The sequence below is a fragment of the Puma concolor genome, chromosome A1 (genome assembly GCF_028749965.1).
Source record: "Puma concolor isolate L17-30 chromosome A1, mPumCon1.1.hap2, whole genome shotgun sequence".
Classification (NCBI taxonomy): domain Eukaryota; kingdom Metazoa; phylum Chordata; class Mammalia; order Carnivora; family Felidae; genus Puma; species Puma concolor.
In genome coordinates this window covers 49,793,598-49,807,754 of record NC_141667.1, presented here as the reverse complement: position 1 = coordinate 49,807,754, position 14,157 = coordinate 49,793,598, and the positions used below count along the sequence as shown (strand labels likewise).

Here is a 14,157-nt window from a genome sequence, read left to right as displayed (position 1 = left end):
GTCGTCGCCGATGGCTGGGAGCCGGGCTGGGAGGCGCTGGGAGAGCAGTGGGTTCCAGACGCGCCGCCGCCTGGCCGGGGGGCTGGCATGGCTGCGTGCTTGTGAGCGCCGAGCGCGCGAGGGGCCGCTGCCACCATGCCCGGGGGCGTGGGCGCCGTCCGGCTCTGCCTGCTGGCGCTCGCCCTGCCGGCGTGGACCAGAAGTAAGTGGCGGGGTGCGGGGGCGCTGGGTGAGGATGGAGATGGGTGGGCTGGGTGGCCGGAGGACGTGGGAGTCGCCCCCTGCAACTCCGCGGGGCTATTCCCCCGCGGTCCCCCAGCCTGGGAGTCCGGGCTTTGTTCCCACGTTGTGCACCCCGGGAGGTGGTGGGGGTCCGGGAGACCCAGAGCAGGCAGAAAACAGCCGGTCCTCTCCCTGGCTTGCCTCCCTCTCCCTCTTTCTCTTTTCCCACTGTTTTTTCTGCTTTTGGCTTCTTTCCGCTGCTTTCCTAGTCTCTCCTCCTTTCTCCAGTCTTTGTGTGTGTGTTCCTATAAATATATATCGATAAAATTGGAACCGTACCATATGCACAGTTTTGTGTCTTGCATTCTTCACTTCACAGTGTGAGCGTTTGCCACATCGTTACATTCTGCAAAAACATGACTTTAATGACTATAGATTATATCAAGAAATCGCAGAAGTGTAATCTTCAAAAAGTTAAAAACATGACTTCTACAAATATAGGATGAATGGGTGGCAAAGATTCCTTCAATTCATTAACGAGGCGGCGAGTAGGATGGTGTAGCTGGTTGAAAGCATTAGAGGAACAGGGGTGGTGCAGGTATCCAGGAATTGTTGAAATCATGTGCTGGGACAGATGTAAAAGTGGTCAATGCCCCATCCAGGGAAACAGCCATAATCCTTAGTTATCTTTCTCCCATACTAAAGTCATTTGCCTCTCTACCAGACAAAAATTTACAGTTAACATGGTAAGTTCACAGAGTATGGTTTTTTAATTCATGGTAAATTAAAAAAAAAGTCAAACAAATGTGCATTCCCCTAGAAAAATTTGGTGATGTATGAGAGGGCCTGTTAAATAGTGCTCCAGTGTGACATTGAAAGGACATCCTGCTTGCTTTTTGCCTCATTTGCAAGTTTTGAACAATTTTTCTTAAGATATACTGTGTTCCTCTATTATTTAGACTTGCTTTCAGCATTTTTTTTGCAATCATAAAGATAATTTCATTCCTTTAAATATTCCATTAAATATCGTATAATTCCTTTTTGTTGCAAAGAATCCAGACTTATGAGAGCCACTGGAGCAGGGACTATGCCTCTCTGGTTTCCCCATGAATATCAAGCACCTAGCATAGTACTTAGTAAATAGTTAAGCATTCAGAAAACATGAGTAAATGAATGCATTGCTTCTGATTTTTACCAGTATGACGATTCTAATGCTAGTCTAATATTTTTTTCAGATATATTTTGATTGAGAATACACTATATCAATAATCTGAAAGGAACATCAATCACTCATAATTTTGCCACTCTAACAGAACAGCTGTGGCTATCTTTCATATCTCTCATTGTATTCTATGTGATTGATGTGGTTGGTTTAGAAAGAATAGATTTTTGGAGTCTTCCAAAATCTAGGTCCCCCACCCCAGGAGTCCTATGGATTTAACCTATCCTTGTGGAGACTAATTTGTTTAGGTTTTGGGAAACTACCAGTTTATCGAGGTTATCTGCAAAAGTGAGGTCTGCAGTGCCTAGAACAAATCTCTCCTCAAACAAGTTTCAATTCACCTTTTTTTGCAAAATGGGAATCCTGCTGCTTATCTTGTCTTGAGGATGAAGGAGAACCAGTGGTGATAGTGATTTGGAAAGTAGGAAGTGATCTGCAAATGCAAACTTGCCATTAGGAAGCTCAAGGTAATGCCACGATGCTTTGTGGTTCTGGGAGCAATTTCACGGTGACTCTCCCCAGTAACGCTATGACATAGGCAGGCGGGTATCATGGTCTTCATTTTACAGATGAGCAAGCTGAAGCTCAGTGGGAATCACCCGTGGGCCTGAATCTGATTCAGAATCATGATTCTGAACATACCCAGAATCCGACCATTTCATTCTTCTCCACTGAGGTCATTTTAGTCTGAGCCACCATCATCACTCACCAGGTCTCCAGCCTGGCCATCTTGCTTCTACTCTCACTCCCACACCCTCCCCCACTATACCCCCCATCTCCACCCAGCCGGCAGAATGATCTTTTAAAAACTGAATACAGATCATATTGCTCTGTGTCTAAACACCCCAGTGCCTACTGATCTGTTTATTTTGAGAGAGAGACAGACAGAGAGAGAGAGAGAGAGAGAGAGAGAGAGAGCGCGTGCGTGACTGCACGTGTGAGTTGGGGAGGGGCAGAGAGAGAAGGAGAAAGAGAGAAATCCCAAGCAGGCTCTGCACTGTCAGTGCAGAACCCCATTAGGGACTCCATCTTGTGAACCATGAGATCATGATCTGAGCTGAAATCAAGAGTTGGATGCTTAACCCAGGGCCACCCAGGTGCCCCTCCAAGTCTATTTATAATAAAATCGAGACACTTTGCATGGCTTCTGTGATACAGACCTGTGGCTCTCTTGCTGACCACATCTCCTACCAACTTTGCTACTCATTGACTAGATTCTACCTAGTAAATCTACCAATCAACCACATCTCCTACCAACTTCCCCACTCATTTACTAGATTCTACCTCTACCTTCTGCTTGCTCCTTAAATGGGCCAAGTCCACTTCTGCTCACGCATGACCATTGATTGCTCTTGCTAGCCCCTCTCCCTGGGGCACTCTTCCCCCAGATCTTTGCATGGCTGCCTTCTGGTCTCTCAGATCTTAAATGCCATCTTTGCTGATCAACCTGTCTAAAATAGGCACTTCCTCTTCAGTGTCTCTTTATTCTATGACCCTGTTGGACCATTTGAGAATATTTGTGGATTGTGCATCTCTCACCTCTAGAAAGTAAACTGTGGGGAGTACAGAGACCTTGGTAAGCCCTGTGTACCACTATGTGGCCAACAACTAGCAGAGTGCTTCACTCATAGGAAGTGCCAACATCCTGGCATCCAGCAGGTCTCCTAATGACCCAATAAGGTGTTCTTTCCAGTTGGCAATGCATGCCTAGCTTAGCTAGGGTGCAAACTCCTGGGATACCGATGGTTGTGCATCCTGTATTGGCAGGAGAAAACGGGGAAGACAGCCCCCAGCTGCAGCATGAACTAATAATACCTCAGTGGAAGGTTGCAGAAAACCCCACGAAAGAAAAGGTAAGACCCCAAAATATCTTATTTTCAAAGGCAGGAGCTGACAGCTCCATTCTGTGAAGTGGCGGGCCACCTTCTTAATGTTCCTGGAAGCCCAGTCATCATTATAAGTTCTGTTTCTGACCCACTCTACATCCTCTCTGTGTATTGGTTTTGAAAATCCCAGATGGGACTTTCCTTCATTGTGTGACAAACTTGTAGAACACTTTCAAATGCTATTAGTTGAGGAAATGAAAATTATTGATGCTGACACAAGCTAAGTGCAAATAGTCACAAAAATCACCATCTCTCAAATGGAATTGATTAAATATTGTCATTGCTATATTTTGTCTATATATACATGCTTTATTTTATTGATGGCATAATTTACTTGAAGAGAAAAATAATAATTCAAGCTATTTTTAAGAGTCAGGGAGGGATCTAGTACTGGGAAATATATCTTAAAATGCAGTAGGGCTCCTTGGGCCATAACACCAGAAAAATGCACAGGCTTTCTCAAGGGGATTGGGAGCAAGACAGAAAATATTATCCTGTTATGCAGAGAGGACCTGTACATCTAGGATATTCTTTGTGGTTCTGGTCTTTATAGTTCAAGTGAGTCATGAAAGGGCTAGAAAGTAAGACATGATTGCTGCGTGCCAGTAACCAGCTATGGGACTTTCTACTTTCTGAACTTCAGTTTCCTCATTTATAAAATAGGGCTTAGAAATAGGAAGAAAGGAATAGGAAAGAAAGAAATAGGAAGAAAGAGGACTGTGGAGAAGGGAGAGTTAATAAGGTCCTTTGGGCTCATGATTTATTGGGCAGCATATAAAAGCAGGAAAGACTTCAGACTTTGTGGCTTTTGAGTCTGGAAAGGTAAATGGGGGCTGGGGGTGGAGAAATGCTTGGAATCCTTGAAGTTATGGCTAGAGTAATACAGACATGTCCAAAAATGCTTCAGTTTGAATTTATTAAGGGAACTTCCTGCAAAAATTTTAGGAGAAATGAAAGTAAGTAACATTTTATCCTAAAGACAATAAATGCATGGAATTCATTTCATCAAAAAGTAGGAAAGGCTAAAAAATAGCTTCAGGGAAAGTCTAGACAGATTGATGGATGGCTATCCTAGAGCAGGTTATTTTTAAAAAACAAGATCTTGGATAGTCCAATTTATCCATTATTGCTCAAGGAATGGATCCGATACTTTTTGTAGAGGTTCTGTGTTCCTTTTAGATGTGGGATGCCTAGCATCTTCAGGAAGGGCCTGGGAAACAAAGTGGAGCTCTAGATCCTGTCTTTATTCCTAGCCATTGTCTGCCCTGAATCTGGGTCAAAATATTTTGTAGGATTAGTCGGCACAGTGCCCTGTGCCATAAGTATCCATTGAATGAACAAATGAATGAATGTCAGAGAGAGAGAGAGAAGAAGGTAGGTTTCACTCAGGCCTCTTATTCTCATTTATGTAATTCATTCATCAAACATTCATTGAACATTCACTGTATACTAAATATCGTACCAGATCGTATGGGGGCTGCACATACACAGGACAGATTTCTGATACCCTATGGAGCTGAAGATATATTTACTTATTTATTTATTTATTTATTTATATTTATTTTATTTATTTAATCTACCTCTAAAGAGAAAGGAATTTTAACCCTTTCCTGCAGGAAGTATAAATATCAGTGTCTGAGCATCTTCCACACCAGAGGGAAATATTTTGGGAGTGCCCACTTATAAATACTCGTACTCATGTTGCAGCTTGTGTCTCTTTGGAGGAGACGTGACAGTGCTTAGATGTGTGTCAACTTGCCTTTTTTGTCTGGACTGTCACATGGCCGTCTACTCCTTGAATGAGGGAATTGCTACAGCTCTTTTGGTGTGTACTTTTCCTCAAATGCCCACTTGGGACTGTGTCCTGATGCTTAGTGTCATTGGGCAGGGTTCTTGCTCTGGAACATCCCAGAGTAAAGCGGCAAAGGATCAGCAACCAGAATGGGTGTTAACAGAGCTGCATCAGGGCATCAGAAACAGAGATGTGGATCCCGTAGTGAAGTTATTGTGCAAACATCCACCTAGCTTCCTCTCCCCATGATTTTGAAATGTCCCTTTTTAAGAGAAGTCAGTAGGATGAATTAGTGCAAAAATAGCAAAGGACAGGGTTGCCCAAGCTTCCTGTATCAGAACGTTCAGATCTCATCAGAGCCCTTGGTGGTGTGACTGTCCCAGGGATGCCCAGGACCCTAACGGCAGATGCAGTTTGGGGCAAATGAGAAGAGGAATGTACTTGGCAGAGGAAGGTCCCCAACCAGAGGTGGCAAAGCAGTTGGCCCACTTTCTCAGATGCTGAAACTAAGCTTTGAGATCAACCTTAAAAGGGACAGAAGCTCCACTCTATCAAGAGCTTCTGTGGATTGAAAAAAGACTTCAAGAGTTTCTCAGTTCCTTGGTCCCAACTTAGAGAATGTGCATTTAAAGCACACCAAAGAATTGATCCTGTTGTTTTTTTTTTTTTAAGTTTATTTAATTTTGAGAGAGAGAGAGAGCGAGCGAGCATATGCATGAGTGGGGGAAGGGCAGAAAGAGAGAGAGAGGACAGGGAGAGAGAATCTCAAGCAGGTTCCATGTGGTCAATGTGCAGCTTGACTCAGGGCTTGATCTCACAACCGTGAGATCGTGAGTTGGACACTTAACTGCTTAACTGACTGAGCTACTCAGGTGCCCTTGGTCCTGTTTTTGATATGTTTAAATATGTAAATATCTCATTTCAAATAAACAATTTTTTCCTTTGAAATAAGTTCAACCACTTTAAGTTGAATTGTTGAAGCATGGAAGCTTATTATGACTTGAATTTTTAATTTCTTTGAAATTTTCCATGATAATAAGGTAAAAACAGATTAAAAGCCCATCACGTAAAATATAAAAGCAATTCTAAAAACATGGAAGGATGCACAAAGAAAATAAAATTAACCCATGATCCTATTGCTGAGAAGTAACTGTGGTAACCTTTTGATATATTTCTCTCTACAAAAGCATATTTAAATAAAATAAAATAAACAGTGTTGTTTTGAGCCTTTGTGTACTTAATAATTATCACGTGTACTTTCTTGATAGTTTAAAAATTATTTAAAGTCATTTTTAATGACTGTCTAGTGTTTTGCCATATGATTGATTATAATTTATTTAACCATTCTATTATTGGACATTCAAGTCATATTTCATTAATCCTTATTGTAGGTAATGAGCATCCTTGTATATAAAACTTTACTTGTGGGGCGCCTGGGTGGCGCAGTCGGTTAAGCGTCCGACTTCAGCCAGGTCACGATCTCGCGGTCCGTGAGTTCGAGCCCCGCGTCAGTCTCTGCGCTGATGGCTCGGAGCCTGCAGCCTGTTTCCGATTCTGTGTCTCCCTCTCTCTCTGCCCCTCCCCCGTTCATGCTCTGTCTCTCTCTGTCCCAAAAATAAATAAAAAACGTTGAAAAAAAACAACAAGAAACTTTACTTGTGCTTCCATTTGCTCTTTTAATATAGAATTTTACTGAGTCAGAGGGTCTAAACATTCAAAAACTCTTGGTCCAACTTTCAAATTATTTCCCAGTGAGTTTGTATCAATTTAAATTCTCACTGGTAGGGTATGAGAGTGCCCATTTTTCATTATGCCCCACTGCCTTGTGATTTATGGGTCCTAAAAAATATTTGTCACTGTGATTTTTTAAAATGTATCTTTAAAAAATTTTATTTTTTGGCGGGAGCAGTTACCAGTGATGTTGAACATGTTTGTGTGTGTGTGTGTGTGTGTGTGTGTGTGTGTGTGCACTTATTGGCCATGATACCTCAAATAATTTATTCTGAGTGTGTTGCTAATTTGGCTATCTGTAAGTTCTTATGTGCTTAAAATGTATCTTATAAAACCTTAGTTAGAGGCTCTTCTAGTTGTCTCCTCTGAAATGGGTGGGTGGGTGAGTGGGGCATCCAAACCAAGAGCCAAAATAACATAAAATAAGAACTCACTATGAAGAGAGTTCTCCTGGTATTTTAGATAATAGCCAACATGTATCAGGGGCTTTCAGTGTGCCAGGCCCTGAGACAAAGTTTTTACATTTACTGTGTCACTTTATCCCTACAAGGTTCCCATAAGGATGACTATTATTATCTCTATTTTATAAATGAGGAAACTGAGCTAGTGGGAGGTTCAGGAACACGCCCAGGTTGGCACAACTACAGTGTCAGAGCTCAGAGCTAGCACTTGAATCCAGATGTGACTCTACACAGAATTTACCACTGAAGATTGTGTTGTTGGGTGTTTGCCTTTCCCAGACCTGTACGTGAGCACTTCCATCACATCTCAGCTTGAAGTTTCTTTCCTTTGTGTTTGAAGAGAGGTGGATGGGGGAGGGGAATTGGGTCCTGCGGGGATTGAAGTAATTTCTTGTTTGGGCTGGAAGTGCAATTGACCCTTTCTCGTTCACTTCCTGTGGATCAATGTGAGAGCACTGTGCTGGATCCTGTGTCTGTTCCTGGGAGCCTTGTCCCTGCTTTTAGGAACTGACATTCTTTTGTTGTTGCTTCTAGCATCCACTCAAAGCTGAGCTCAGGGTAATGGCTGAGGGGCAAGAATTGATCGTGGACCTAAAGAAGAATGAGTAAGTGGACTCTTCCTTGTCTAAAATGAAACAATTCACTTCCCTGTCAACGCCGGATGCAGGTGCCATTGTTTTGGAAAGAAGCAGTTTGTTAAATGACCCAGGCTCTCAATCTGTGGTTCCTTTGTAGGGAATGTCTTGCAAAGACAGCATATCCACAGTCTCTTGATTTGCTGTGAAATTACTGGACCGTTTAACGTCTTCCTTGAATTTCCTCTGGTTGTATTTCCGGGGCTCTTAGAGTTCACTGCAGGCTCACAGGGGCGTGTGTGTGTGTGTGTGTGTGTGTGTGTGTGTGTGAGAGAGAGAGAGAGAGAGAGAGAGAGAGAGAGAGAGAGAGACAGAGAGAGAGAGACAAAGGGAGGGATGGACTGGAGGACTTTGGCAGCTGTCTTACTAGCTCCAGCACAGCGCATGGCAGGAAGTGAAGGAGATTAGAGGAAAACAGCAGAGAGCAGAGAGGCAGGGTGGAGTGTTCTGGGATTTTGCACCTCACACGCGGGCTGCTCCATCTGTTCTGGGTCAGCTAAGTCTGAGATTCTGCCAATAAGGGCATGGTCAGCAGTCCCCTGGCTTAATCAGGCTGATTCTTCCATCTTCCTAACCTCATTCATCTTGGGTGGCTGCCTGGCTCAGGAATATTTCCACATTGATTTGCCATCAAGTGCAGTTGTAACTTGATTCATGTTATTGAGCAGGTGAATAGACATAAAGCATGGCTGCTTTTTCGACATTCCCAATCTGCTTGGCCACTGGAGAGCTCTGCTCACTTGGCTGGGGGATGCTGAGGCCTTTGGTGTTTTCCCACTAACCAGTTCTGCCTCACAGACCTCACAGATAAGGCTGAATGGCTCAGGGAACTGCCTGCCTCCTCTTGGCAGCCTCTTGAGTCCCCTAGAAGCAGATGAGTAATCAAACGCATCACTGCCAAGAAAGGGATGGATAGGGACCTTCCCGTATCCAGAAGGATGGGAATGGCTGCTGAGCTTGGGTGGAAAGCAAGAATATAAATTATTCCAAATTTGGGCTTTGGACACTTGCAAAGGAGGGTGAGTGGTGTTGGAAGTGTGGCAAATGTATGCCTTAAGCAGCATGTACAGTAATGGACTTCATCCACACCTTTCCTCTGTCTCCAGTATATATATGGTGGCCTTCGGGAAGCTAAACAGATGGGCAACTCAAACATTTTTGCTACTTTCCTCCTACAGTGAAACCACCCCAAGAATGGGTTCCTTTTGTCCCATTTCCCTGGAGCAGATTTGGCTGGCTATGTCCTCAGAAGGCATAGGCTCTGCATGACTGGGATTTCTTCTTGCATTGTCTTCCTTTCATCCTGCAGGAAATGCCTTCAGAGGGTCTGTTCTTGACTGTCTCTCAGGAGCCTGCTTTAGCTTCCCATGACCCCAGCCTTCCAGCTCTAATCTGAATATTTGCTATTGCCACCTGAGCCTCATCTGTCCTATTTGGCCCCAAGTGAAGCATTTGGGCCTTCAACTTCCTCTGGGTAGTACAAGTGATGGGGTGATGTCATGGGTAAATGGGATCCCAGGAGTCATCCTTCCCTCATGTTTTGGAACCTGTGCAAGAGGTCATTGAAAGTTAGAGCAGAAAGACATCTTAGAAAAACACTGAGTGCAACCGTCTTATGTGTGGTTGTAGAAACTTTGAATCAGGGGGCGCCTGGGTGGCGCAGTCGGTTAAGCGTCCGACTTCAACCAGGTCATGATCTCACGGTCCGTGAGTTCGAGCCCCACGTCAGGCTCTGGGCTGATGGCTCGGAGCCTGGAGCCTGTTTCCGATTCTGTGTCTCCCTCTCTCTCTGCCCCTCCCCCGTTCATGCTCTGTCTCTCTCTATCCCAAAAATAAATAAACGTTGAAAAAAAAATTAAAAAAAAAAAAAAAAAGAAAGAAAGAGCAGAAAGACATCTTAGAAAAACACTGAGTGCAACCGTCTTATGTGTGGTTGTAGAAACTTTGAATCAGAGAGGGTTAGGCACTTGTCTAAGGTCACACAGCAAGTAAATGAGAGAGGTGAAAGTAGGATCATTTGTGTTCTTGGCTTGGTTCTAGAGTCACAGAAATCCAGGTTCGGCTTACGAGCTGTGTAACCTGGGGCAAATTGTTGCCACTTTTGGAAACTCAGTGCCCTTATCTATAAAATGCAGAATGTGACGCTGACTAACTTCTTAGGGTGATTGTGAGGACTGAATGAGGTGGTGCTTGTGAAGTGCTTATAAAACACATGGTGATCAACCACTGTTGTGATTTTTATTGTCCCACACTGAGAGGTTCCAGAGGAGAGCCTGGCACACAGCTCTACTGTCTGCTACTCCAGGCAGCTCTTTGGTTTCCCAGTGAACAGCAGGGGTGGGGGCGGGGGGTGCTGGATGTGGTTCCTGGCCTCCTTGAGTTGGCAGAAGGCAGGAGGCTTGACAAAAATGGAAGCAGCAGAGCCAAACAATATGACCTCACCAGGTATCCCTAGGGGACAGCTTCCTGCTATTTTCGTCCAAATTGGGTTTTTTGTTTTTGAACATGTGTTAGCAAGCGGAACTCTAACTGCACACGACTTCCTAGTGTGTTTATTTCCCAAAGCCTTCTCATTCATGGTGCTTGTGAATCTGGATTCAAAACAGCTGGGGGGGGGGGAGGGGAGCTGGGGGAAGTGGGGGAATGATGCTTTTCTGATTTTTCAAATTGCTGTGTTAAAGTTTTTGTAATCCCGTGATATTTGAGGGGAAGCTAGGCCCTATGCCTGGTGACTTCTCAGTCTCTGGTTCTTCATATCCCCCACCGATTCATTCACTGTCATGCATCTATTATGTACCTGCAGCATTGCAGGCACCAGTGTTGGTACTGGGGACATGGCTGGGTGAACAGAACAGTTCTGCCCTATGGAGCTTATATTCTAGTGGCAAGAACAGTACACAAGTAAACAAGTAAACTGTAGTATGTCCGATGACAAGTGCTATGGAGGAAACAAAGTTGGGGGAGGCAGGAGGGGTCAGGACGGAGGTGCTTTTCAGAATGGCGGTCAGAAAAGGCTTTGGTGGTGTTTTGATATTGGGGTGAAGACCTAAAGGAGGTGAGGAAGTGAGCCATGTGGACAGCTAAGAGATGACAATTCCAAGGAGAAGCAACAGCCAAGTTTAAATCCTGATAGGTTATGAAGGCTTCCTCCATCCCCATACATTTCCTCACATATTGGATTCTGAGGCCTCCCAGGGCAAGGACTGTGGGCAAGGGCTTCTGGGATTCTGAGGGAAGGGAGAGGACATTTCTAATTTATTTTTCATCATCCTGAGGTGTCTGGCCTTCTCCCATCAAGTCAAAGCCCATGTGCTAATGCATGGCCCAAAATAGCAGTGAGCAGGCCTTTAATGGAATTCACACATGGAGAGATTTCCAAGAATGGTGGGGATGGAGGAGCAGGGGGTGGGCCGGGAGAGTCGGGGTGTAGCAAACAGGCTTTCAGCTCAGACACTGAGAGTTGCCTTAGTTCAATAACGTCACAACTGGCAGCCTTTTCCTGCTGTGAAGCAACTCAGGATAAATGGCTGTATGCCCATGGGAGACACACATCTTTTATAGAGTGCAAGTGAAAAGGAGTGACATTGTAGGGCTAACCACAATATGGCTTTCATGTTCGACAGTTCTGGGTTCAGATCCTGGCTCTGCTACTTAACTAACTGTGTATTCTCTTTAAGTCTCAGTTTCCCTATCCAGGGTATAATGATAGTGCTGTGCCATGAGCCATAGGGAGGATGAAATGAGATGGTATGTGTAAAGGGCCCAGCATTGTGCCTGGCTTATATTCCATACTCAGTAAATGGCAGCTACTATTATCTCTTGCTCATGGTTTTTTAATTGCAAAAGCAGTACATGCTCATGGTAAAACATTTAGCAATACCAAAATATGGTAAGTTAAGGAACGAGAGCCTCACAGGCTCAAGGTGAATCCACTCTTTGGTGGGCCTACCCAGGACCTTTTCTGTGTGTGTGAGAACACGTGCACAGATATGCATAAACACAGTTGCACAGAAGCACATATACCGGCTGCTATTTTTGTTGGGGAGGGAGGAGCAGAAATGAGATTATACTATATACATTGTTCCATGCTTGTTTATTTAGACTTAACTGTATGTCTGAAGTAGTACTCTACTCCAATAAAGTGTATATTATGTTCTTTTACATTAACTCACACATCTACACATGATTTGCAAATGTTGGTGCATAGTGTTATTAAGAGAATCTTACTTGCGATTGAGGCATAGCGGTCCGGTGGAGAGAGTACTGAGCTCAGAGACACATGATGTAGAGGTGAACAATAAGCCAATTGGCTCTCCTGGGCCTCAATTTTCTCATCTGTAAAATGGGGATTTTGTCCCCATTGGGCTCTAAGAGCTTTTTCCTTCACTACATATTTAAAGGATGTGGTGTAAGTAGAAAAATGGAAAATAAGTCCCTTCCTTAGGGAGTTTGCTCTCCAGTTAAAGAAATATCCTTGAAAATAAGGCAGTGGGATAAAAGCAAGTGCCCCAAAACCACAGACCTTGAAGTAGAGTTTGAACTTTCAGCTCAGGACTCACCGTTTAGGCAACATAAACAGGAAAAGGGAAACAACAGGGAAGAAATTATAGGCTGTTATTGTCACAACCCAAAATTTTGAGTCATAAATCCGTAACATTTTTTCTGCATATAATTTCCCCCATACCCTGAGGACTGCCTCATCAACCCAGAAACTGTATTGGACAAAAATCTGTTTGCTGAAATCAAATGGACTCTTCCTTAGCTGTAAGCATCTAGGGAGATGAACACCTCCAGGACATGTAGGCTTTGGTTCACCCCCTTCTCCTTTCTGTACTTTTTCCCAAGAGGAGAGCCCACTGAACTGTTGAATCAGCTTGCAGGATGCTCGATGCTCATTGGGTTGCACCCAAGGGCAGGATCACTAGGTTACAAGGTCACCTTCAAAAGCACATGAGTAGCTCATCTAGTGGGCACTCTGCCCAGAGGACCTTTGGCCATGTACTTCTCCCTGCTGGTCTCTTGAGCACATTCTGGAACTCTTAATTTCCTCGGTATACTGTCTTTCCTTGAGTCCAAATGATGATAAGATTTAGATTTTGGCTTGGGAAAGAGGTGACAACCTGGAAAATTAGCATTCACTGCTAATGGAGTGATCTAGTGCCCTAGTTTTCTCCTTTTTCCCCTCAATTCTATTTGAATTATATAATAGTGGAGGGTTGGAGAAGGGGAGAATTAGCAATCAGGAAAGGAGTTTTTCAGTAAGAGACAGGCTGGATTAGTTAAGCACCGCTTAGTGCCACACTTCCCTTCCAAGGAGGCCTGGGAGAAATATATAGCTGATCCAGACCAAAACCCTGAATACACCCAGGCCACTGTGCTCTCTGCTCTCTCCACCTTCCCAGCTTCCTCTTGAGTTGAGAGTAGACTTTAACATCTTATCTAGGATAAAGGACAGCTCTGTCTGACCCTCTATTGTCAGGAGCTTCATTTGTTGTTGGCAAACTTCAATTTCCCTGGATCAAAGACCAGCTTAAGAAAGGCTTAGATGCTATCCCAGTCCGCTTGGTAAACCATGCTTCACTGAGTTGCATTTAAATGAGTCAACAGACATATGGATTACATTTCACTTAAAATACACATGGCTTAAGAAATTAGAGGATATCGTTCTTTAACCAAGTATTTGGCAGATCTAAAGTATTCAAAATGTTTTTCCAAACTCGGCATGCAGCTGGGCTCCCCATTCCCCACAGCTGAGACTGAATAACTGAAGGAAGCTGGTGCTGAGGAAATGGTTGAGTGGATGGGCGGGGACACCAGAATTTGATGAGAGCTGCCTGTAAGTGTCTGCAGTCTTCTTCAAATGTTTTCTGAAGTACCAGGAACTCCAGTAACCCTGCTGCGTTGACTCTGAGGCAGCGGAGGCAGAAGCGGACACAAATTCCAAGTACTACACTAGGCACCTTGCCCCAGAGACACCTGTGGTCCTGCTGGAGATGTAGTTTCCAGTTGTAGTTTTGTAGACGGAGATGTATTTCATCTACAATTCCCACGTTGCCCAGAACCCCTAGAGTTGCAGACCGAATGGATCGCCAGCCAATCTGATGTGATCTTTTTGCAAGCCAAATTCTCACATAAGCAGCGTCTTTATTATTTCTAAATGACTGGAGACTTGATACCGCTTTCTTAGGGTCCGTTGCATAAATTTAGT

At 44.1% G+C, this 14,157-nt stretch overlaps 1 protein-coding gene across 1 annotated transcript in view; it reads left to right on the top strand.

Annotated features, from left to right (window-relative positions):
- The first annotated feature begins 63 nt into the window (after positions 1–63).
- Positions 64–14,157, top strand: part of ADAM19 (ADAM metallopeptidase domain 19) — an 81,675-nt gene continuing 67,581 nt past the window's right edge. Inside the window, exons 1-3 of the mRNA XM_025923679.2 lie at positions 64–202; positions 3,212–3,297; positions 7,849–7,919. Of these exons, the coding sequence (XP_025779464.1) occupies positions 136–202; positions 3,212–3,297; positions 7,849–7,919 (224 nt within the window). The 5' untranslated portion in view covers positions 64–135. The remainder of the gene's footprint in view (positions 203–3,211; positions 3,298–7,848; positions 7,920–14,157) is intronic.